The following is a 26,126-nucleotide window of genomic DNA, read 5'->3' as shown; positions in this document are numbered from 1 at the left end:
TTTTTTATATATGTATAGTTATATATGCAGCTATTTAGGTAAATTTATTCGAAAAAGAAAAGAAATCTATATAACGGAGTTGATCTTTAAGAAAAATTAATATCGAGCACGCGATAATGAGACTTACACTCAAATTGAATATAAAAATCTTCGCCTCTATCTTATAATAAGGGCAATAAAGAGAAGGAGAAAACCAATTCCGGATAATTTCTTCAATTAAATCCCATTGTGAAAAACAAGTCTTATTATATACTTTTTTTTCCAAAAAAAAAAAAAAAAAAAAAAATTATTTTTTTCTAGGACAACATGTTATAGAAGAATATAAAAGCCAGTACAATTTGAATATGCATGATGACGATACATTACGTCACGCCACTAAACCGCGTCAAAGAGAGCCCAACAGTGAAAGAGATAATCAAATCGAATGCGAAGCTTCGTCTACCAAACGTAATCGTAACCATGAAAGAGATGACGAAATCAAATTCAATTGTAATAGATTGGAGAATAAAAGTAACGGTAAATCCTTAAAAAAGGAACGATGTATTTATAGCGATGAGAAGGAACATGAAGATTTAACGATTAAACGCATACGTCATAATAATGAAAAAGATATACTAATCAATGAATGGGAAAAAATACGAAAAAGAAGAAGAGAAGAATTCATTTATAGCAGCGATGAGAAAGCCGAACATGAAGATCCACCGATTAAACGTGTACGTCATAATGAAACGGATCTCCTAACGAACGAATGTGAAAGAATTAAAGAAAGAAGAAGAAGGGATGAAATCATTTACAACGATGAGAAAGATATACAAACCGAACATGAAGATCCATCGTTTAAACGCGTACGCGTACATAATGAAACGGATCTATTAAATCAATATGAAAGAAATAGATTAAGTCGCAGCTTAAGTGATGGTAAGCTTATAGTTATTTTCATATTAATTAGTTACTATTAGTAATATTAGTAATATTGATGACAGAAAACACTGTGTTGTTCATTATGAAAAATGAAAAGAATACCGAATAATCCGGTTTTTCTTCAATTAAATCTCTCAAAATGAAAAACAACTCTTACTTATATACATTATCTGTGTGTTCTTTTTCCAAAAAAAAAAAAAAAAACATTAATTTTTTTTTTAGGACAACATGTTGTTAACGAATACTCACGTCAGTACAATTTGAATATGTATGACGGCTGTGAGTTGCGTTGCGCCACAAGACAGTGTGGTTGATAAGAAAACCTCATATGAGAATGAATATTGAATCTTCTATCAACACGGGCAACTAATTTGAAAGTTTTCCAATTTTTTTTTTTTTCATTTTAATTAACCAAAAAGAAAACAAGGGGGAAAATGGAAAATGTTTTCTTTAATCAAAGTAAAAATAACAAAAAATAAATAAATAAATTAAAAAAAAAAAAAAACCTGAATTGTTGTGAAATTTGAATTCGAATCTCTCTCAAGGTGCTTCTCTTAATATTCAAAAATAATCGCGTATCTTAGAAAAATCTTAGAAAACAATTATTAATAATTATTGTTAATTATTATTCGGGCAAAGAAAAAGACATAATTTTTTTTTTTTTTTTGTTTTCAAATACAAATCAAAATCAATGAAATGCAAAATATTTGAATTTATTTAAATCATCAATCAACTTACCGTAAGCATGGATCAAGCGATCGAGGGATCAAGGAGAACAAGGCCATATCGTATCTAAAGTCGTTTTAATTAACTTAACAACAATCAACTTTCCATGATCCTGATTTTGACAGAAGGCTAAACGAATTCAATCCGTTTTTCTTCAATCAACTTATCCACAGATGTCATATAAAATTTATTTAAGCGTATCGCATGGTATTGAGAGAGGAAACAATATCAGTATGAATATCACGATCAACATTACAACTCACTCAGCAATATCACATTTCTTTTTCTTCAATCAACTTTCCAAGGTCATCAGGCAGTTACATAAAAAATCTTATTATCGTTTAAATAAATGCAGCAACACAGACACACAAATACGAAAAGCAATGCTTACCCTCGCCAGAGAGTTTATAGCTGTCAACTATCGCGCGCATATACCCGTCTTACCATATCGTAACTGTTTGACTCATTTAATGTCGAATCTATTTACTCTTATGTATTTCATTTTTTTTCTTATGTATGTTTACATTTATACAACAAAAAAAAAACCAAAAGATTTCATTGCGTTAATTGGTGGCTTTAAGTTATTTATCATAGATAATCCGGTATTCATTTGTAATTTTTTTTACTTTTTTTTCATTTTACCTTTTGTTTTTATTCTATACCCACCACCGAGATATGTAGGTATACTAGATTTGTCTTTTCTTTGGTAACATTCATCTAAGAGAACCCTATCATATCAGCCCAAGATAGCAGATTGTTGTTGATATTGAGACGGAAGATTAAGCTCAGCAATTCTGGTCTTAATTGACGGTCAAACGATGAGTACGAGTCTGAAAAGCCTATAAAGGTCTGTAAATCACAAGTTTTACGAAGACCATTTCAAATTTCATCACAAATGTGGGTGTGGTTGTTTTGAAAACACACCCTCAATCAACAGGGAACTGTACTTAACAATTCATACCAGAAACTGATTTAGAATTTTGTGTACACAAAAGGAGTGAATTGGGCAAGACGAGTTAGTGGTTTTTTTCTTACAGCTCTATCATCTCAAAAGATGTGAATCTATTGATTTTGTCTTCTCCTTTGAAGTTTCTACAAATTGTTTCATTTTATTGAGATGTTGTTTACTTAAATTGCTTCATAAAAAAGGGCTATCGCTACAAGTATTTTCCATTGTTAGCTATGAGCTCGCACCCTCTCCCCACCCCGCGCTTCGTACCTCTTTCTCTCAATATTTCATTTGCAAGCCGTCTGCCTTTTGAGTCTACTTAAGAGACGACTTGCATTTTGCCATCTTCGTAAGAAAAGAAGTTCTGCTCAGTCAAGCCGTGGACTAACTATAAAAACAAGCGGTAGTTTCAGAAGACGATACCCGGTGAATGTAGCGACTGGCCAAAGACTTCCTATACAAAACTTTTCGAGCAGATCTTGCACACGTTTCGGCCCATATGGCCGAGCATTGTCGAACTGCAAAATAACTATCCTCTACCTTTGCTCGGATAAGGGCCCTTTATGCTTCAACACCTGGCTCAAACGCATTCATTGATGCCCGCAATAATTTCTCCTGCGGTAGTGTTGTTCGATTTGAGTAACATAAAAGAGAAAGGACAGCCAGCTTATGTGGAGCAGAAGCTTGAAATCATTGGTTGTCGTAAAGATTGTCGTAAGTCTTTGCAAGAATATTGCATGCTTCAAATGCAAAATTTTTCTTAAATAAACTAATGCAGTGAAATTTAATTCAATGTCCTAATAAAATGTAGTGTATAGAGATTTCTGAAAAGCTTATGGATTTGCTTCGACTTAGTCAGGTAATGTATGCCTCCACTAAGCTGCGGCCGCTCCCTGTCTCTTTCTCTTTTCTTTGGATTCTTACCCCTCTTGCCAGCATTAAACTTCAAGCAAAAAACTTGTAATTGCTTCTCTGCCCTCTACATATACAATCAAAAAATGAAACACAAAATTTTAATCGAAAATATTTTTGATTTTAATTTAATCCATGCCGTGATGGGCAAAATCCTGCTAATCGCGTAGTTTTTGTAAAATCAATAAAACCTACAACCGCACTAAAACGATGCGAGTAATCAAGTAGTCTTTCAAAGCGTAGATCCTATAATCTTGGTCACTAGTGCTTTTTATTCCTATTTCTTTGATTGATGGATTACAGTAATAGCAATAACATCAATAATAATACTAATAACGTTCCCATACAGCCATTTAAATGTTCAATGCTACTCTAGTCTACCGAGCCATGAAAACGCGGATGGACTTTAAAAAAGCTCGAACTTGTCATTTTTTCACCCATTCAGTCGTGAAGCGGTAATGAGGCTAGACTTTTTGACTTTTCAATTCCTTTTCTTTTTTTTATGAATATTAGTTTGAGGTGGAGGGTATCGAAAATTCGCTTCAGAAGCGAATATTTTTTCATATTTTACTTTGAAAATGTCATTTGGTTAAGAAACCTGCAAATTAATTAATTAATTATAATAGTTCGTAATTACTTTAATTGTAAATTTTGTACTTAATAGCTATCTTTAGGCAAAAGAAAAGGACCTGAACATTTATTTTGCTGTTTTTTTTTTGGCATAGAATTAAGGAAATATTTTTTTTTTTTTTTTTTTTTTTTTTTTTTACAAAAGACTGAAACTGTGGATTCTTGTATATACATATATATATATATTAAAAACCAAAATTATTATGTTAAAGTTTATTAATTGATTGTTAGTTAAGAAAAGAAAAAATCTTATTAAAACAATTTGTTGGCGATTATTATATCCGTGAATAATATTTTAAAACGCATGTAGACACCTAACACCAAAGCATATGCAAGTTTACCTATTTTCTTAGAGGTATTCCAACGTAAACTCAAAGAGCGTCATAATCAAAGTTAAAACATAAATCTATGTTCGACCAGTAGTTCGTTCAGTCCGTTCTGTTACATATTGCACAAGGTCACCCACACTCATTAAGATCTGAAACTGCGCTAATTATCCGTTGCATGCATCGCTTATAGCAAAAGTATATGGAATTTGTGCGGATAACAGCCCAAAGAATTTCAGTTGGACCCAGATTGGCATAGTTATTAGAATAATTTTCTAAATCGATTTAGGCCTACTTGCCCGTCTGTCTGTGTCTTATATGTCCACCTATTTGACACTATAGCATGTTTTAGGCTAAGGACGATGTTTATCGATCTAGGTCGGATTATACTTACGTTCACACTTTCTATAAACTTTTAATAAGAGACGTGATTATATGTCGTGATCCAAGAACGAAGCTTATTGCGAATGCCTTATGACCGCTCCGTCCAGCCGACCTTTTGAATGTCGAAAATTTCGTTGGAGTAGGACGACTATTTTAATTTCTTCTCATATGAAAAGTCTTACAAAAGAGAAGCCTTTGTATGGTAACAAAATTTAATCTTTAGCATATTATAAGGGAATAACGTCCAAAATGCAATAGTGTTATCTAAATTTTTTCCGTTAAATACGGACTCTTCAGATTTATTTTTCCGGCCACCTTCCATATAAAGATTCTTACGAAAAATAAAACTTTACATAGCAACAGCGTCTTTATCTGTGTGGTATTTTATGACGAAGGCTGGTAACTGGATAGACAAAATTGTATTGCAGTTTATAAAAAAGGATATTTAATTATCCAGCTTGCCCGACTATAACGTTTTTTTTTATTCTGTTTAGAGTAGTCAATAATACGCTTCCTCTAAAGTATGATCGTGCAACATATCACTCAATAAGTTTGTAAGATAATATATAGATATCGCCACTATTGCCGAATACCGCTACTTTTGTTTTTAAAAATTCGTTTAGAGGCTTTTAGTGTCTAGGAATCCGATCGATCCGTCAACGGTCATTCTACCTATCCTATATAATTGCCATCATAAGAACTTATTGAGTGACTTGAGAAATTAATATATTCCTAACCAAACAAAGCCTTTTTTCAATCTGAAACAGTTTTTAAGTACTGCTTGAAATCTTTAACAAAGAAATTTGCCAATCAATTTAAACAGTGACTTGCCCCTGCCTCGATCGTGTCCGCACCGTTAGGCAATGACTGAAACTTCCAAAAATATATGCGAAATATCAATTAATTTTCAACTTATAGAACACATTTCGTACAAGTATTAAACACTGCCATCTAAAAATTCAATAATATTTCAATCAATAGTGAATGAAAACAACTCTAAGTAAGAAAAAACTTTTTCAAATTTCTGAATTGATATATTTGCCTGAGATTTGTGATAAATAATTGCACCAGTCTCGCAACGAAATCAATTCGCGAAGAAGATCACATTTGAACCTAATGCGGTCGGGTGCTACGACAACTTAACCTAACTTGCGGCTAAGGTTTCGGGTAATCCGAATTCGTCTCGAATACGAATTTTCGTAATAGATTACAATTGTTGTATTTGTAAGACCTATAGTTCCATTTAGTATATGAAAAAGAAAATAAATATTTGAATAAAATGCAAGAATCATTTACTAAACCTCGTCTCCGTTTATGGGAGGTTAAAAACTACTTATAAGAATGTATATACAATATATATTATATATAATTTTTTTCTTTTTCTCCTTTTTTTACTAATGTGTTCTTCTTATTATTACATTAAAAGAAAAAGTAGTTATAATATTAAATTTAATAACTAACACATATTTTGCAAAGGCTGTTAGAAGCTTAAACTGGTTTTAGATTTTGTAATTAAAAAGTAAAAAAAAAAAAAAAAATTTATCTTTGAATTGTTTTTATATTTATATAATATCTTAACAGTTATTTAATATTTGTTTTTGTTGAGAAACTTTTCACATAGCAATATCTTGATACCTACGAAGAAGTATAAAAAATTGCGAAATTTTTTACAAAATTAAAATATCGGCATATGAACTTATAACGCATCGTACACAAACTTTCCTTCGTTCATTAAATTCAAAATAGAATAGATTTTAGTACAAAGCATTAGTTTCGTTATCTCCTTTCTTTTTTTTCTTTTTTTGGTCCTTCAGTAGGTAGGTAGGAATCAGAGAAAGAATTTACTAAATACTTGGGAAATAGAAATATTCATAAAAAATGTCATGCGAAAAATGTCATGCGAAAAATATCATGCGAAAAATGTCATGCGAAAAATGTCATAAATTGATCAATTAACAGACTCGAATGTGAAAAATCGCATAGACTTTTTCACAATCTATAAGTTTTACTTGCTTAAACCGGCCAAACAAAACTGAATGCACCGAATCTCCTCCATGGGCAATAATAGATGAGAAAGAAGGGTAAACTGTTTATCCCAATTCCAGTTCCGCTTTCTACAATAATATTTACTAAAAGAAAAGTTTAAGCTTATATTACTTATTCGAGGAAAGACTCGTAACATTAACAGTACTACTCCTCCGATTACAATAGGTATTAATACAACACAAATTATAAACAAAGCATGAGCTGTAATAATAATATTATAAAAATAGAGCTGACTTTGATAAGATTTGGATTTTGAAGAGATGTGGTAAGGTCTTTGTAATCAGTTTGAAGTTTTGCGATGATCTAACTATGTCTGTCTATGCGTCCATCTAACATTCGAGCTTAAAAGACAGCAAACTTTATGATAGGATCTGTAATGCGCTTCTGCTCTTGATAAGGTTTATTTTTTGAGATGATCTAGCAATGTCTGTCTATCCGTCTATCAATCATTGAAATTTAGAAATCAACAAAATTTATGATAGTAAAAAATAAAAAAACTTCGCGAGAACACTTTAACATGGTTCGATCGTTTATATAAAATTTTGAAACTGAAAGAAGATAAACCAAAAATGTGAAAATTTCTTGATTTTTTGACTTAACCGGACGAGAGTTCATGAAACGCTTTGAGATTAACATCTTGCTGTGAGTCACGCTTTTAGAATCATACGCTAAACAAGTCTGAGAATTATATTTGAATGAATCTTAAAAAAGACTTAAAAGAAAAACAAAAATATAAAAAACTAAACTTTCATAATAATAGATGAGTGAGGCTGATCGTTTCCACTTTTTCCAACTTTTAATACCGATATTTTAGTAGTATTGACTTTACACAAGTAAACACATGAACATACCCAGATGTGTTCCGAATTTGATGCTGATCAGGAAGGACTTTTTACAGAATGTGAAAAATGTTGTAGCGAAATTTATGCACTCCCATCCAGTGTATATAGAAAGGCCGAGATCATAAAGAATTAGACTGAATTTCGAGATAATCAAGTTTCCATTCATGACGGTAACACTAATATCTATGAAAAAATGAATTCCTTTATTCACATTATTAATGGAAAATAAATTTAAATCAAGCGCCTTTGGTTGAAACTCTGAAAAACTAATACTCTTTCATGAATGGATCCATGAAGCTATTTAGGTGATTTTTAACGAAAACATGTAAGAAAATTTTTGAGAGCAAGTCTGTGTTTCTGAAGCAATGACCACGACGTCAATAAAAACAAGAAGACAGACGTTGCATAGTCGATTCCATGTGGTCTTGTTGTTGCATAGCTACAGGCGAAGGTGAATCACATCTCTCACCTAATGGCCACTCTTTCCCTCTCACACTCTTCTCATTTATTTTTGACTATCACAAGCGACTCAATGACTGATCAACATAAGAAAAAAGAAAAAATTTGCAGATGAAATCATAAGGTAGTTTGATTCGCAAAGAAAGACATTGATAGCTATGGTGGGTTATCTTCAAGTGTTTTAGCAAGAGGATTGCGCGAAAAAAAGTGAATTTCTTTCAAACTGAAATCTTAAGCGCAATAAGCTTTTTATCTACGCACGTATGCACTTATGTGTAATGAATTTAAAATTTTGATTATCGGCAAAGTATTGAAATTCTTTTCAAAATTTAAAAGCGATCTTAACCAGTGTTTGTCCAAGATACGTCCAAATCAAATTCAGCTTCTATAACAACTTACCGTCGGAGGATAGTTTTTCTGTTTCTCAAAGGAAAAATTTATAAAATGTCTAAGAAAAATTTCAGGCTTTAGAGAGATAAATAAAAAAAACGAAAACAAAGAAATCACTTCTTTTTCCTGCTCGTATCTATGAGGAACATTCGCCGAATAGCCAAGCGCACGCAATAAAAGAGACCCAAGTATTACTAATATTCTTCCTTTCTCCCCTCTACAGAAAACTGCCCAAAAACTACTAGCTTTTGTCTCCGCCCCCTCACACCCACCCCTTTCTACCTAAAATGATTGCTAAACACCACCGTCGTCATCTTTACCCAGCGATATCGGGGACACTTCACATATGGCCGGTTATGTATATAGAAAAACACTCAATTACTGCTAATATCCCTCGTTCAGCTACTCTAGAAAAATTGCTTTCGACAGGTATAAAGGACACTTCCTAAATGACCAATCATATATAAAAAAAAAATACTACTAATATCCCCCCCCCTCCCCCCACTCCTTTCAACCTAAAATACTTGTTGACTACCGCCATGGTATCCACAGGTATAGAGAACACTTCCAGAATGGCCGGTCATCTTTCCTCCTCCCTCTACTTCTGAAATTCTCGCTGACCGTCACTCCACGTATGTCTGGTCAGATAAAAAAAAAAAGCTATCTTTTCATCGCCAAAATATTCAGTGCAATTTAAACCTACTTACCTCTCTTCGTTCGCCGCTTGTTTTTGCTGTAATTACGGTCGTAATATCTGATATAAGAAGAAAAGAAAACGATCGTAAGCCGATATTAGAAAAAAAAAAAAAAAAAAAACAAAAACGCTTAGTTATAGAATCAAAAGCAAACATTAATAAAACTTCTACAGCCATTTAAGAGTTTATTGTAAAAATGTTCCTAATCAGTCAACCGACACGCCCACAAATAAAAAAAAATTTTTACAATTTTTACATATTGGTGGAAGGTGATGGGTATAAAAGATACCAAATATTCCAAGGCGAATATTAATTTTTTTTTTTTTTTTTTTAATTTGTTTTTTTAATAAATTATTAATTAACAAAAAACTGCAAGACTCACTTGTACATGTTCACTAAAAATTTAAATATAAAATAACAGAAACAATCACTTAATTAATCATTAAGAACACTCGTATACTGCGTGCAAAAAAAGAAAAAAACAAAAGAAATAAAAAATTAATATTGTAAAATATTAAAAAAAAAAAAAAACAAATAATAGAACAAAGCAAAGAAAAAATAAATAAATTTCATTATTAGATAAAAATAAAAAAAACAAGTTAATAAATATATTGAAATTTAATATTATTAAATCTATTATTTACATATAAATGTAATCAAATAAATTTAAATTTATGATTTAACTTAAATGTCAGCTATTTAATGTCAATGTAGTTAATTAAAAGAGAAAATAAAATCCAAACGAATGAAAACAACATCTATAATATACTTATTATCCGCTTACCCATATTGGTAATAAATGATATGCTTTTGTATTTATTTATAAGCGCACCGACACATATACATATGTATACTTGTGCGTGTTTCAATACAATCAAAAATATCAAATCGAATTATTTATAAAAAATTCAAATGTCGCTGTCACTTAACACAATTAATCGAAAAAATACCGTTTTTATCACTTCCACTGCACTCTATATATTAGTTATAGTACGCGGATGTTCTCTATTTCCCTTAAATAAATAATACATTTATTTATATATACACATATATGAGAGGATATCCATCCATAACAAGGGAAAGTTTGCTGAAATATACTGTGTCCAAAAAGTAATACCAATTTAATCTTTTCCTTTTTGTAATTCTAATCCGATCTCCTTTTGAGAATAGCTTCAAGCAAGCGTCGCATTGCACTCATTCAAATATTCGTTGTTAACAATTCGGCCCGACGGACGGTATTCGTAGTGCACAAAACTCTTAACATCACCTTGAATTTTGAGCGACTTTGGCGCGATTTTTTCCATACTGGTTCATGATAATCGCTCGATAGAGGGATTGTTACAGGCATTAATCTCAAGTCTCATTTCACTCAATAATGTATTTCACGACCGTTTGATAATTGTTTGCCGTAACAACATCACACATTGTACAAATCGGAAATAGTATTATACTTTTTATCTTAGAATTTGGAAAAGAAATATTTCGGATATCCGGGCCATTTAAGTTGAACATTTGGCATACTTTTTGAGCACAGTATTATACCAGATAAGTAAAAATGAAACCGGAATTTGCTCATAGATAATCCTAGCTGTCAATGCAATTGTTATTAGGCCACGTGATTCAGACGTTTCATACAACAGCATAGTCTGCTACAGCGTGGTATGTGTAGAGTCTTATGCGCAAAATAAAAGGAAAAGCCTATGGCATTATTGTTTCCTTCAACCATGTAAAGAAAAACCGTTTTTGCATTATACTCCTTGAGGGAAATAGAACTTACCTTGGGAGTCGCAATATTTTATGTTTGGCGAAACCGAAAATTTGTGATCTGTTGAAGTCATGTGAAACGGTTAATACCAATACCACTAACAGCAACAATTAAGCGATTTAAAAGGAGAAAAAGGTCAACACAAAGGCACTTTTTCTTACGTCATCTGTCTATCCGTTCATATTGCAAAACCGTTGGAAACAACATTAATTGGGAATTGGTCGCATATGCTAACTCATGCGATTTACTGACTAGGCTTCAGTCTCGTCGATTAACGCGCCCTATCGTTATGCAAAGCTTTTGTTCGTGCGAAGGTATGAAAAAGAACAATGACCCGCCGTAAAAGCAGAAGATTTTTAAGGACGGGTATCGATAAAGTGCAAGGCGGATGAGAAACTACCGACGGGCAAAACTTTGCATAAAATACATGAGACCCTCTATAACACTACCCCATGTTATTGAAATGCATGGCGTGCGAGCCATCTAGACAGTAGAAATAGATAAGATGCTCACAGATTAAAGCGGTTAACATACTTGTTATATTTAGCTTTACTTTAACAATCAGGCTGAAGACGCTACATGAAAATAATTTTTATGGCCGTTGAATAATAAATAACTTTTTTCATGGAAGAGAGATAGAGAGGGAAAGAGAAAGGGAGAGAGAGAAATGTATAGAAATTTGTCGATATATATTTTCTATCTCACTCTTTCCACCGAGTCTCTTTTGACCGTCTTACTTAAACATAATTATTGCGCCGTGTTATACGAACCTGTCCTACATCCGATCCGATTATTATTATTATAAATTTTAGCCAGAGAATGAATTCTAAGACTAAAGTCTTAAAGCACTAGCATCTAAGGCTTTCGGCTTTTTTAAAAACTCTACGGCACTTGGGGTTTGAACCCACGACCATTGAGTTGCTAGGCGAGACTCTTGCCTACTCGGCCACTCATTGAAAGTGTATTTGTATTACAAACATTCCGATTTCATATTTACCGACTTACACCTGTTATATTAGAATTGATATGTTATGTAGAAAAGTGGAAATGATAGAAATTTTACTTCGAAAAGTCACACATCTCTGTGTGAACGAATTCATAATCATTTTATTTTTGCGACAATAAATTATATATACTTTCTCGATCAATTATGCTATGACAACTATGTTATCATGCGACAATATATACTTTCTCGATCAGCTTGAATTGTCAAATCATTTTGGCTCAACCCCTCATATGCTTTTATTTGAACTTTCGTAAAGGAGCCAAGCTTGCAGATATATTAGAAATCCGATGTTAATGGAGATCTTTACTTCTACAAATCAAAACAGACTTATTACCTCCGACTCCCAATGGCACTTATGGGTGTATTGCGACTTTGCGCCCAGTCACTAGTCATGAAAGAAAACAATGCAAATCAAAACAAACCTATTACCTATGGCACTTATAGGCCTATTCTGGCTTTGTAATCTGTCGTTAGTCATAAAAGAAAACAATGCAAATCAAAACAAACCTATCACCTATGGCACTTACAGGCCTATTCTGGCTTTGTGATCTGTCGTTAGTCATAAAAGAAAACAATGCAAATCAAAACAGACCTATCACCTCTGACTCCCAATGGCACTTATAGGCGTACTCTCACCTTGTGATCTATTACTTGACATAAAAGAAAACAATGCATTTCAAGCGATCACTTTATTTGATCACTAACAATATCAATCGTCAACTGCTAGTATCAGGACAGTTTTTAACAGTTAGGTCAAATTTGTTTTAAAAGCATTCAAAAGGCTCATCAAGGTATTTTAAAATGAATGGTAACGCCTTCCAATAATAAACTGAGCGGACCATACATAATCGTTCGGCCAGAGAGGGCCAGGTAGTTATATGCAGTAATAGTGTGAAAGAGCCCTTGACCTAGAAATCTGCAGTCAATGAATGAGAGATAGATTTGCGATTTAAATTTTAGATAACCGTAGAAAGAGAACATTGAAGGAAAGAGGAAATATTTTGTGATCTCACTCTGAGTGTGGTGTTATACACAAGGTTTTTGGTGCGGTTGACAAGAAACGTAAGTCTGTTTTAGCTATGATACGGGCAGCCAGACATAGCTTCAACACATTGTTCGACTTGCGACAAGAGAAGACTATGTGCATAAGTGTATTTAACCTGCCGAGAAAAAGAGCAGTAAGTTCAGGTTGTTTGCAATCAAGATCTATATCAAAAAATAATAGCATAGGGTCCGAAAAATCAATATAATTTTCGCATAATTTAACAAGCAAGTTGAGGGAATCGGCTCTGTATAGCTTGTTACGAACTACGTTATCCAACATACAAGATTCATTAATTTTGACTGCGAATTTATGAAAATTTTCCAATCGTTATCAACAAAGTCAGAAAAATTATACATTCAAAGAGGTTAAGTAGTGAATATTTTTCCTTTAATCCAATGCATTCAATCTTTTTGGTAGTTTTACCCTCGAAAAGGGAACCACTCTTGGAGATATTAATTGTTAGCTTTATTTCAGCATTTTTTGTGAGTTGTAAGTCGCTTCAGTTATCTTGTTACAGGCGTGATTGTAGGTAATGCGATGATCGCTAGTTTTTTTTTTGTGTATGTTTGGCCATCTGTTTAGGTGAAGTCGCCCAAACAGGTAAACATGATGGTAACTCAAAAAATTTATAAATTGAGGTGAGGGAAAACAATAAGTATAGTGTTTGTAGGCATTTGATTCCAAAGCAACATCATCAGTCAAAAAATCTTGCAATTTTGTTTTCCTTTTCTTTTCTTTTTTTCTTAAACTCTTATGTTTGCATTTGAACTTGATTCAAGGGATAAAGCCTGGCAGAGAATAACGCTTTTTCAGATTAAAGTACACCCAGCTCTTTTTTGGCACGGCAGATGCTTTCCTTAGAGAAATCCCAAAAGAAAAAAAATGCATCCGACGTATGGTACATTTGGTGAAATATTCCACAACGTTAAAAAAAATCGCGCAGCACTATTAACTTACAAGTACCCTTACCTCATGCGACCTACAGGAATAAAAGAGATTTGTCCATCAACAAAGTCGTTCATTATCTTTAGCTTATTAGTAACCCTTCGGCAAACGTCCTATCAGATCAGACTCTTCATTATCATTAACTTATACGTACACCTATAACAAGCGTTGTAAACGAATAAAAGAAATTTGCCCATCAATCCAGCGTTCTTAGCGTTCCATCACAGATATTACGTCAACTTTTCGCTCTTTAAACGTCGTGCTCGGCTTTAGACCAATCCACCTACGGTAGTCTCTGCCACCATTTCCAGTCTTTCAAGTAAATACTCTTTCCTCCCACTACTTACCGCGCTTCCGCGGCTTCACTTGCGTGTACATACATGCACAACAAAAAAAAGAAAAAAAAAAGTAAAAGAAACGAAATTTGACAATGATTTTAGTTAGGATGCCTGGCAGCCTCTTCGTCAGCATGATCTAAGTATTCTTGAAAATCTTCTTATGATCCAAGGCAATATTTACTCAATGGATAATAAGAGCAACAAATTCATACAGTTGATGGATACGCATTAATTGCGTCTAGAGAATAGAATATAATTTTCTCACTTGTTTTATATTTAGTTGCTATTCAGGGACAAATTTATATTAAATGCAACTTTTACGACTTAATTACAATATAAATTATATTATTTTATGAATGCATTCGAATGAAAATTTTTGCTGTTGATGGTCTCATCAATTGTGAGAGGGAACCGTATACCAAGCCAATTAACAATTCGAACATAAACAATTAAGACGTTAATGTATGTAAACATCTATACTAATACATATTAAGAGCCGTAAGCAATTTATTTGGTATTTGACTTTAAAAATAAAAGCCTATTAAGTTTTCAAAAAAAAAAAAAAAAAAAATTTTAATGTATGTGTTATGAGGTAAATTATAATTTGCAATATTTTTCATTTTTAAGAATTTCCTTAAACTTTGCAATGCTTCTGATCTAATCATCCAGAATTTTGCTAAACATTCTGTGGCCTTCCATCTCTGTAGCATTAAGCAGAATCAAATCATTTGCAAAATTGTTTTCAATCATCTAATTGGATTGAGACATAAGTTCCTTATTAGGTAATAAAGGGAATGTGAGTGGGCTCGGTTGGTAAACCAAGTAAATCCTATATGAACAATTCTTTTTTAGATATATACTAGATTCCTTATATAGTTTCATTTGGGTTCCTACCTTGAAGGGCCTTACGCCACGGCATCTGATGGCACTCGAATTATCTTGACAAGCAAAAACGGACGCCCGTAAAGAGTGCGACAACCGTTTTTGAATGAGGCCCGACTACTCCTGAGGTTCAGAAATAAAAAATGGGTGTGAGAGTCATTTTCTTGCTTGCTGTGGTATGCGTCGAAGCCTATCTAAATATCTCTCGGATAATTCCACACTAAACTTCATGGTAACCACAGACACCACGATACTTCTCCAAGGACCGTACACGGTATGAAGAAGAATTCATCCTGATAGTCACATCGGTAGTGCACTTCGCTTCAGGAGCAATCCTACTATTGGGCAACCCGACCACCGTGGGCACCCATTAACTTAATGACTTATGGTTCTATTAGAGAACTTACGCCATGCTATATAGCTTTGGCTGATCTTTTGCTGTACGCAATCGAAGCCACGTTTGTCTTTGGACCACGTTGCTGCACACAGCCAACTGACCAACGTTGACCATCAAAATTGGATTGAGTTTGATGATCTCCATAAAAGAGAACCAAAGAGAGAAGAAAACTTTTCATTAGAAAAGAGAGCCCACTTCCAACACACCTCTGAGGGTTCCAAAAGAAAAGCGGTCGCCAGGTTATAGATAGCGAACCTTAAACTCTTCTTTGACTGTGCAACTCTCAGGGCTGTGAGGGCCGTAAAAGCAACGGTCAACGTTTGTAGAGAGCACAATGAAAAGTTGAGGGTTTCAGTACGTCTATGACATGTTCATATATGAAAGGTCGGCATAGCCCGAATGGTGGAAAAGGCGGCCCGATCCGAACCATTTTCAATAGTGCTCGTCCGTGAGTCAAATCGCGTTACTCTACCAGATCTACCAGATCATCAAAAAATTCAACAATTGCGACCTGTATCTTGGACACAAATTTAGATGAGCAGACGGACAGACAAGACAGGTTGAAATGATTCTGATTTCATTCGATTTCTGAAACGATCGGTATGACAAAACGTGCGTTTATTTTAAATCCTTCTGGGTATTACATACGCTCGCACAATGTTAATGTACCCTGTAACACAGTTGGTGTAGGGTATAATAATGGTGGAGTACCGTGTAATAGCAGGATTTGAAAAATGAATGTCGACTAATTCTTTTTTCGGAGACCACATATTTTGCTCAGCGTCTTGGCGCTAACGCTGCTCTTGCAATACCAAGTTTCTTCGCAATATTCAGTTGCTTCGCTTGAGACAGCATCCAAGAGATGAAATTTAGTATTAATTACTCTTTTTATTGGAAATTCGCTTTCTTTTACAATAATTTTTACTCTTTTTTATTTCTATTGTTTACATTTCGATATTTACGATTATGCTTAGTCTAACGGAAAATACAATTAAATTGGATCATTTGTAAAGAGACGCTATTTCGATTGTTTTTTTTTGCGTTCGATATTTGACACTTTGAAGTGTGCCATTAACTTTTGTTTATAAATCCTTTTCAAAACAATCAAATTTGTATACTACGTTAAGTATAGTACGACGGCCAACTATTAAATACCCTACACCACTTGGCTTTACACAATTTGTCATATAATGCTTTATATGGGAAAGCAGTCGAAAAACTGGTCTGATCCAAACCATTTTCAATGGCCTTCGTTCTTAGATCAAAACACATCGGTGCACAAAATCTTACCAAAATATTTTAAAACTTACGGCCGGCAGATTTAACACAAGAAAGCAAGACGGACGCACGGACAGACAAAATTAGATCGATTCTGAAATTGATTTCGAATCGACCGGTATAATAAAAAATTGTTCCATCTCAACTTCTTCTGGGTGTTGTACACATGCACACAAGCATAATTCACCCTGGCGTCACAAGTAGTGCAGGGTGTAAAAATGATAGGGAACATGAAGTATTACCCATCACTAGCTACACATTTTTCTTTTCTTGGTGACAATTCTTGGGTGCTATGCCAAAAGAATTTCCTACTTTTTTTAAGGCAAACTAGTTATCGATTCACTTTTGTACATTTTCGTAAGGAGTGAAGCTCTGCTCAGCAAATGCGTGTCCAACACAAACATATGCTAATTGTAAAAGCCCAAGTTTAGCGAATAAGCTATATGGACTAACATTTCCCATTTGAGCAACCGAATTCCGGTTTCATGCTTCCATGCCTAGTGGATTTGAGAATAAGTTTCCGATTAAGTCGATTATTCTAAAAAATGCCTCTAAGTGTTAATTGTGATTATAACACGAGCTTACGTAAATAAGTTCGTCGTGCCTCGACTGTGATTTTCCTCAGTTTTTTGTTCCGGCTCAGTCAATCGACTTTAACAACATAACTTCCATTAAATATTATAAACAATTAGTTTAAGAAAGATATTAAATAATGATGTCGACGAAATTGAAGTATAGACAGCCACTCCAGATATCTAAAGCAATCTTAAAATTGATCAATCTCGGCATCTATGTAGATTTATAAAGTATTCTCCTTAACGTTCTCAATAGAATTGAAACTTTAACAAGTTAATAGCCGGCCTAGCCTGACTGCAGTTCCCTTTTCACTTGTTCATAGAACTAATGAGTCCCACAAATATTTAAGATTTTGTTCGGATTTCTCTTTCAACAGGCGTCGTAAGTTCGTTTCTCCGAGTAAAGTCATTCACTCGTGTTTCACTAGATAACGGTTCAAGCAAGTTACGATTGCATTTGAAATTCAATCGATTGAGAATGCATTAACCATACGGTCAACCGTAAAGGTTGCAAGGGTCCTTGCGCCTTCCTTTTAAAAAAAGTTGTTAACATCCCTACAATAGTTTTGTGCGGAGTATAAAATAGATGTGTGATGTGAGGCGAATAATGTGTGAATGTGATATAACGGGCGGAAGAGTACATAGACTGATTAAGCGACGTATAAATGAGAACCTAACGAAAACCGATGATGACTTAGAAACAGACAAAAATATTTGCTGCATTGATATTTAATTAAGTTTTATTATTTCCATTAATTTTGTTTACGTGGTGACTGCCGAGATAGTCAGAGGTAAATAAAAACAAATAAAGATCATTGCCTAAAACCCAAATATTGCGTTACAAAGAACAAGTGAGAAAATTACATTCTGCCGTGACCTAATCACTGTGTTCTTAACAAATAAGAACGGAACTAAATTTTCGTACTTTATGAAGCTGTGGGGGAGCGGTCGAATTTTTCCATGGAAATTATTTTATGAGTAACAAGAAAAAAAAAACGGAAGACAAAAGCGTTCACAGTGGTTGATATAAAGGCCTATGGACGTTGTGGGCGTGTTTTTTGAACATTTAGCGTCATTTTCAAACATTTTTGCATATTTGTGGGCGGAGTCTTTATTTTTGTGAACGGAAGGATGTTTTCACAAATACTACAAACTTGGGCAAATGGGCAGATGGAGACGGAAACAGGCGGAAATGCTTAGGTGCATTCCGAATTTGAAACTAGGCAAGAATGTATACATTATAATAGTGGATAGTAGGCGGTCGCAATGTTTCACATATTTATATATGTACCGCAGGATCGAACATAGAATATGCTTTCAAATTGTTGTAGAGTTATCTGCTGCCGCTTATGAGTAATAAGTGAAAAACCAATTTTCCCTTCGTTTTAAAAGCAAAGGTGTTCTTAGTTCACGTAGTACCGTAGGTTTGTCCATTACAAGATTTGGTTCATTTTCAATTCCAATCTGCTTGCAAGAAGCTTCAATCTCTCTGCCAAATTTGAAGCTGAGAGAAATGTGACGAGCGGGCAGGCGAGCAGATAGACTTTGCATTTGTTGCTATAAAAAGTACTTAATGGAATTTCTGAAAACTTTTTCTAGGCGTCTAAACGAATATGTCCCTCATCCGCGCCCAACTAATATTGTAAAAATGTAGTTCTTTTCCTTTTTTCTCAGTCCCCTTTAAAATAACGGTGATGTATATAAAAGATGCGATCAAAACCGAATATAAGTTTCTTACTTATTTTTATTCCGCAATCTTTTAGCCTATAGTTGGCTAATAATTTGTCCTGCAACAGAATTTCTTTAATAAATAACGAAATAATGAAAATAACAGCAGGTCCTTGCATGTATTTTGATCATTTTTTCAATTACATATTAATGAGACATTTTCCATCTTTTTTTGCAACTGTTTCCCATCTCTCTGGCAAAATGGCTGTTCCACGTTGGAACAACAATATTGATTTAATAGCGATTCAATCGTTGACCCATTTTCGCATTTCTCCAGCGTGCCAGTCAAACAAAACTGCATCAATCCTAAAAAGTGGTAATTAGAAGGCGCTGTACCTGGTGAGTGCACTGGGGTCGGCAGAACTTTGCACTCGAGCTCCAAGAGTGTGTCCTTGACAACTCTTGCAACAAGTGGCCGAGCATTGTTCCGTTCTTTGCTAGAAGCGACAATTGGTATACGATGGAGCAGCATTACCATAAGCTTCTAAAAGTATTTGATGGGCTTTACCAGCAGATTTCTTCAAATCAAACAACAAAAACAATGAATGTCGAAAATGCAATTTTAAGCGTTCCATGATGATCATCCGTCTACCTGAATAACTCAATCTTACTAAATAGAAATCTAGCAATTTTGTCTCTGTTCTATGTAGAAAACGATCAAAATCATCGAAATTAATCGTTGTATACATTGATATTTTGCAATAATTTCATCATTTTCAGCTATAGATATCACTGATTAAAATACATGCAAGTACAAAATAATCTTATATAACATATAAGATAATCAGGAGCATAAAATGAAAGTGAATGAAGCATTTCAGCTCCATGTGTTGATGCTTTGATCATTTCAATAACTACTAAGCAAGCACTCTCTGAGAAGGTTGACCAAAATGACGGATTCATAAATTCTAGACTTGATTTGCATATGAATTGTTTTTTTTTTTTTTTTTTTTAAGACCTTTTGCGCCCTTATCTAATCTTAGCATGTTTGGGTAATAATTTTCATATAATTTATTTAAGAATAAAAAAAAAAAAATATTTTGTCTTTTGCCGAAAGCAAGTTTATGATGACTGCAAGCGAAACAAGAACGTAATCATAAATGCAGCATTGATTCATTGTTTCCGATATTTAAACTTTGTGCTAATAGTTGAGAGGCCAAAAGAAAAATTAAAAAAATAAATAAAAATTGTTTAATAATACCCGCCACCCTTATGTATACATAGTATATATGTATATAAAAATATGTATATATAGATATTCAAGTGGCCGCTTGCCCATGTAATTTATGTGCTCGATGCATTAACAGAGATAATGGTGGCTACTTAAGTAATCAAATACACGTAACAAACCCAAAAGGTTGAATATTTGATGACGGACATTTAACGATGATCGGCCGCATACGCCTCACTTGTTATACGCGCTCGCTAATAATAATGTGCCAGCAGATAATAGAGCAGGTGAACAAAAATCAACTCAAATAATTGAAACAAGTGTCGGAAGTATAAAATGTGCGCAAATAATTTTTTTTTTTTTTTTTGGTTTTTTTTTTAAATAAATCATAAATTGCAAACGCTATTTATTTGAAATCCGTTCAACTTGGCTGATGATGGTACGTGTACGTCGCAGTTTTCTTTTTAATAATAACGTAAGTGATGATTTAATCGTATATAGTGTTAGTATAGTATTTCATGACCAGTTTGTATAACAACACCTGGTGAACGATGAAAATGCTCGATTAGAAATCGTAAATATCGCATTATGTGTTAAAGTTCTACACTCTCTTTAGATAAAGGAACGCTATATATATATATATATATATATCTACTGTTAAAACCGATTCCTTTTATGCCATCATGTCACTAGTGCCGCCACTATTGACTACTACACTTACGACATGTTGAAAGTAAGTCATTTCAGTCAAATGCTATTGACGTTTAAACATAACGCACGTACGTACGTACATATGTACGTGAGTGCTTGCTTTAGAGAAAAATTCTTCTACTTTTTCCTTTACTCAGCCATAAAATGCACATCGTAATCGTAAATGTTTGTTATTATGAATGCGAACATTGGAATCCAAATCAAAAATGAAGAGACGTAACTTCGACGGACAGACAGGCAGACCAACATTGACAGAACATAGACAGAAACGTATTCTAGTTCGAAATTCGATATAATGTTTCAAATACTTGTAAAACGACATCAATCGTGATGCATGTATATATATATATATATATATATATGGTACCCTCGATTTCATCTTTTATATATATATATGGCTCATACTTGGGTTATATCTCATTTCCTGTCATCCATGACATATCGCTAAAGTACTTTTTCTCTTCTATCGTTTTTGTTTATGTTTTTCGGCTGCTTGTTAAATTCTGACACAAACTCGCTTTCATAGCGAGCGTTAAGTCATAAAACGTCAAGTGTTTATGGCCGTAAAATTCTTTGAAAAAATTGTAAAAAAAATTTTTCTTTCTTTTTGATGCAATCCTCCTTACATTGTAGTTGAATGCTTTTTATTTTCTTTTTAATTCAAGAGGAAATTTGATGTAATAAAAAATATTTTGCGAATAAAAAATGAAATTTTTTTTAAAAGAATTAACTAAACGCATATGTAACATATATATATATATATATATATATTAGATTAAATTGCGATTAATATTACAATACTCGAGTATCGTCTGAGACGATGAAGCTTAGGTTTTTAGCAAACATTGCTCGTTTATTGAATCGGTCGTTACCTTGTCAGCTTTTATTAAAAAATTTGCTTTACTTTGAATATTAGCGTGAGCTATTCCCACAGACGTCCACAAAAGTTAAGGAAAGGAAACTAACTCCGAAAGAGATAGTGACTGAATTTGTGGAGTAACTTAATTTGAGGAGTAACTGAGTAATAATTTGTGATCGATCGCTTTAAGATATTGACTTACCTCTAGTTATGATTATATTTTAAAGTCGCCTTAGTGCAGTTCAATATGAAAATGATTGGCCTACCTATGTACCTATAAGAATCAGAAAATATATTCGAGATGATAATTTGTTATTCAAACTTTTAGATCTAGATTTGAAAAGAAAAAGTTGTCGTTGCAAACTTACCAAAAGATAAGCACACGCGAAGGTAAAGATTCTTGAAAATTTTTCTACTTTCTAATGGTGTTTGCTCGGATCGATAAAATAAAGGCTTTAATGACCTCCAGTCGTTAGTTAAAAACTGCATAGTTCGGGTATAACCTCAATATTGACCAATCATCTCGTTGAACAACTCTTATGAATCCTTAGCAAGCGGTTTCATTGCTGATGTCATTGAGTTCGGAGTTTTAGACTAACATTTATTTACGCCGGCGATTATGGAATTGAACATTGACATAACCTCAACATTGGCAAATCCTTCATTTGACAAGTTCTTACGACAGCTTACCATATGTTTTCATTGCTGACGTCCGTGAATTTGAAATTTTAAATTAATTTTTATTTACTTCGACCGCTTTTTGAAGATTACAGCAAAATGAACATAACTTCAATTGGTTTCTTAGATACATTTGTTGACATTAGTAATATCAGAATTGTAATAGATTTCAACCGTTATCTGACGACGAAATCGACCAATCGAATCTCAATATTGCAACCTCCCAAACCCAGGCGCATTTCCGAAAGTTTTTCCTTTGAATTTCGTCTTCTTTGCAGCTACGGTAATGTAATAGGTCCACGGAAATGATCTGCCCTTTGCGATTACAACAAATTGATTTGAAACATATTTGGCTCTCTCTTTTCATCATTGAATGTTTACATATCAACCATACTACCCACTATATATATACACATTGACCCAGCAAATGAACTAATAGGTAGAGTATTAGGGGAGAAACGTGCCATGACTGCTGGGAAAGTTAATTTACGCTAGTGAGTTTGGTATGAATTGTAAAAATGAATGAATGAAATGCTTCAGAAGTGTGTATAAATTTATTGAAAATATTTGGTGAGGGTGCAGTCCCTCAGAAAGAAAGTGCAAAAATGGGTTCGAAAAATTTCAAATAAGTGATTTTGATCTTTCTGATAAACCACGCTCTGACTGATCATTTCTCATCGGCGGCGATGCTCCCAAGATAATGTTAATTCAAACAAAATTCTTTTTTAATACCATTAGGGATTTTGGAAAGAATTGACTTTGGTCTGCAGACCATTTTGGAATATATTCGGAAAGCAGACACAACGTTCCTGTTAATCTAATGTACGCCCTATAATGCAATTGAAAAGATATTCAAGGCTTTCGTCATTTAAATCCCCGAAACGAAAACCCAATGTACGAAATTGCTAGAAGTACTAAAGTGCTCTTGATACACTTAGTATATAAAACATAAGGGATTCTTTACAATTTCCGAATTTTTTTGATCGTTTTCTAAAAGATGTTGAGTAATACGGCACTTTCCGCTCGTAACATTTTCGAGTACGCTTTAGGGACCATTTTATAGAGATCACGAAGTTGAACATATTCTTTGGCAATGCATTTGTGTCGGCGTCTCTCCTATTACAAATCCTAAAATAAAAAAAAAAAACTTTAGATAAAAAACTTTAGATAAAAAACTGAAAGATGTCACTCGTTCAACTCGAAATATTAATATTTAAAACAGACGGGATTAATAAAAAGTTAAAAAATTTCGTAAATTTGAAGAAAGGCATAAATTTTAAGATAGTTTAATAAATAACTCTGAGCATTTACACACAAAGATTCTGAGCCAAAATAGCAGCGAATTGAAAATCACTGAGTTTGTCATATTACAAGTTACAAATGTTTCTTTCTTTCTCTGTGCCTCTGGTGATTTAACGAATTTATTGGAGAAGTTTACCGTGGATTCATGCTACGGAAAATCAAATTTGATATAAGGTTACAAAAACTATGACAAGTCAATGCATTGTTTTCTCTTATGATACACGAGCGGTCATGACGCCTCAGCTTTTAACACTAACCGCTATTCTTTCTATCATTAGAAGCATATTCGTATTTTTGGCCAACCTAAGCATCTAAATATATAGCATTTTTTTCACTGTGTCTCTCCGTTCTTTCCCGCTTGTTGAACAGTACACGGTAGGCAAACTGAAATAATGAAATGGGAAAGACAGGCGACCCCCCAAATGAAATTTAAAAATTGCTACGAGTTCCAAAAAGAAATGCCACTTGGATCTTATAGCCGAAAATGGTTTGAAACTGTAGGCAAAACATTTACGAGAATAATCTAAACGTCTATCTAAGCTGCCACAACGAGTACCATCTAAAGTCCACGATGACTTTCTATTGAAAGTCTCTTGAAAAAAGTGCTAAAAGTGTTTACTGTAACCGAGCGTAAGCTGCATCCAAGCATGAAGTTTGTATCTTACGGCATTCAAAGGATAATGATCTAAAACTTAATGCGAACATTTCGTAGGAAATATTGCCCGGATGATGCACGGCCCCACTAGTTATTATTGCTTTGCAGCAGATTGATATGAAAGAATTTCTTTTCTTCCCTAAAGCTTAAATTATATAATTTAAATATTATAATTGTTTTTTTTTTTCAAAAATTAATTTTACAGAAATTGAATTAATTTATAATTTTGAATAAAGTCAATTAAAACGTCTCTGTGTGGGACCTACTATAGGCTATTTGTTAAGGAATTGCATGTAGTATGAAAAGTAAAAAAAGTACATTTTGCAATCTGTAAGCACATAAAAGTTCAATACTTAATCCTTTGCAAGCATATTTTCTATTTTACATCCTATACGATTTGTGGTATTAAGGTAAGTCGAGTTTTTGCGGATGTATGCAACATTTAGAAGAAGTTGAAATACACCGATCCTTTGTTATACTGATCTATTCCGAATCACTTTTTAAATCGATTTAAATTGGTCTGTCTGTCTGTCTGACGTTGCAAAATATATCCGGAATCAATAAAAAACAAAAATCTTACCTTCAGGCTCTGATAGTCAATTCTAACTAGAAAAAGCTTGTAATAAAAGTGCATTTGCACTTTGATTTAAAAAAAAAAACGGAAAGCATAATATCTGTGACGGTTGAGTTTAATGATAGAAATTTTCGTATTCTCTCTCCGTTAAAGCTTTACTCCAATCGATTTGCAACTTTGGGAAAAGCATGCTTAACATCTTGTGCTATTAAGATAGAATATATAAAAAAAAAATTATTTTTTAAACTTTTAAAATATATGTAATATATGTCCGCGCTCTTCTCCTTAAATTCGATTTACAACAATGCAATCTTTCGCGGTCTGTGGATTATTGTTCGCATTGTCTTGTCGGGGGCAATCAATATTAGCAATGATACCCAAAAATCGTAGGCTAGCAGATTCTGTAAGCAATGGGCTTAGATCATCGTTCATGTCACAGATGCTACGTACTTTCCATTGTTCGCTCATTGAGAGATCTTTAACGAAAGCATGCAAATTGTAGCTGACAGAGATAATCTTCCACTTATCAAAAGTGAATTATGAAAAATAAAAAGACATGAAACATGACGCATATATCTTGTAAATATCTATTCGATAATGAATATCCAGATTTTATCACTTTGAGAAATAATTTTCGTGACATAACCTCAAAAAAGCACCACAAAAATTGAAAAGTGTTTATGAAATTTTTCAAAAGCCATTACTGTCAGTGAAATAATTGTAAATATATATATAACAGAATGTGCACACAACTACGATTTGTTGTTTCTTTTTTTTTTTTTTTTTTTGAAAGAATTTTCCTCACAATAAAGCAACATCAGTGTTTGAAACGTTTTTATACTTACTCTAAGATCATTAATTATCCATTACAAACTCAAAAGGGCTCCCATGTCCGTTGAGTTTAATGAATTGGCGATACTTATGCCGATCTATCCGT

The 26,126-nt window shown here is 33.4% G+C and overlaps 1 protein-coding gene across 4 annotated transcripts in view; it reads left to right on the top strand.

The window, feature by feature from the left end:
* LOC119639855 (protein doublesex) overlaps window positions 1-26,126 on the top strand; it is a 159,612-nt gene that overhangs the window by 114,809 nt on the left and 18,677 nt on the right. For 3 of the 4 annotated variants that reach the window (XM_038037528.1, XM_038037526.1, XM_038037527.1), the window contains one exon: window positions 301-918. In XM_038037528.1, coding sequence (XP_037893456.1) covers window positions 301-918 — 618 coding nt within the window. Of the gene's footprint in view, window positions 1-300; window positions 919-1,143; window positions 4,255-26,126 lie in introns of those variants that run through there. The other variant, XM_038037529.1, reaches the window with a different exon arrangement.

This window comes from Glossina fuscipes, unplaced genomic scaffold (genome assembly GCF_014805625.2).
Source record: "Glossina fuscipes isolate IAEA_lab_2018 unplaced genomic scaffold, Yale_Gfus_2 114, whole genome shotgun sequence".
NCBI lineage: Eukaryota > Metazoa > Arthropoda > Insecta > Diptera > Glossinidae > Glossina > Glossina fuscipes.
This window is presented reverse-complemented; position numbering and strand designations above follow the sequence as displayed.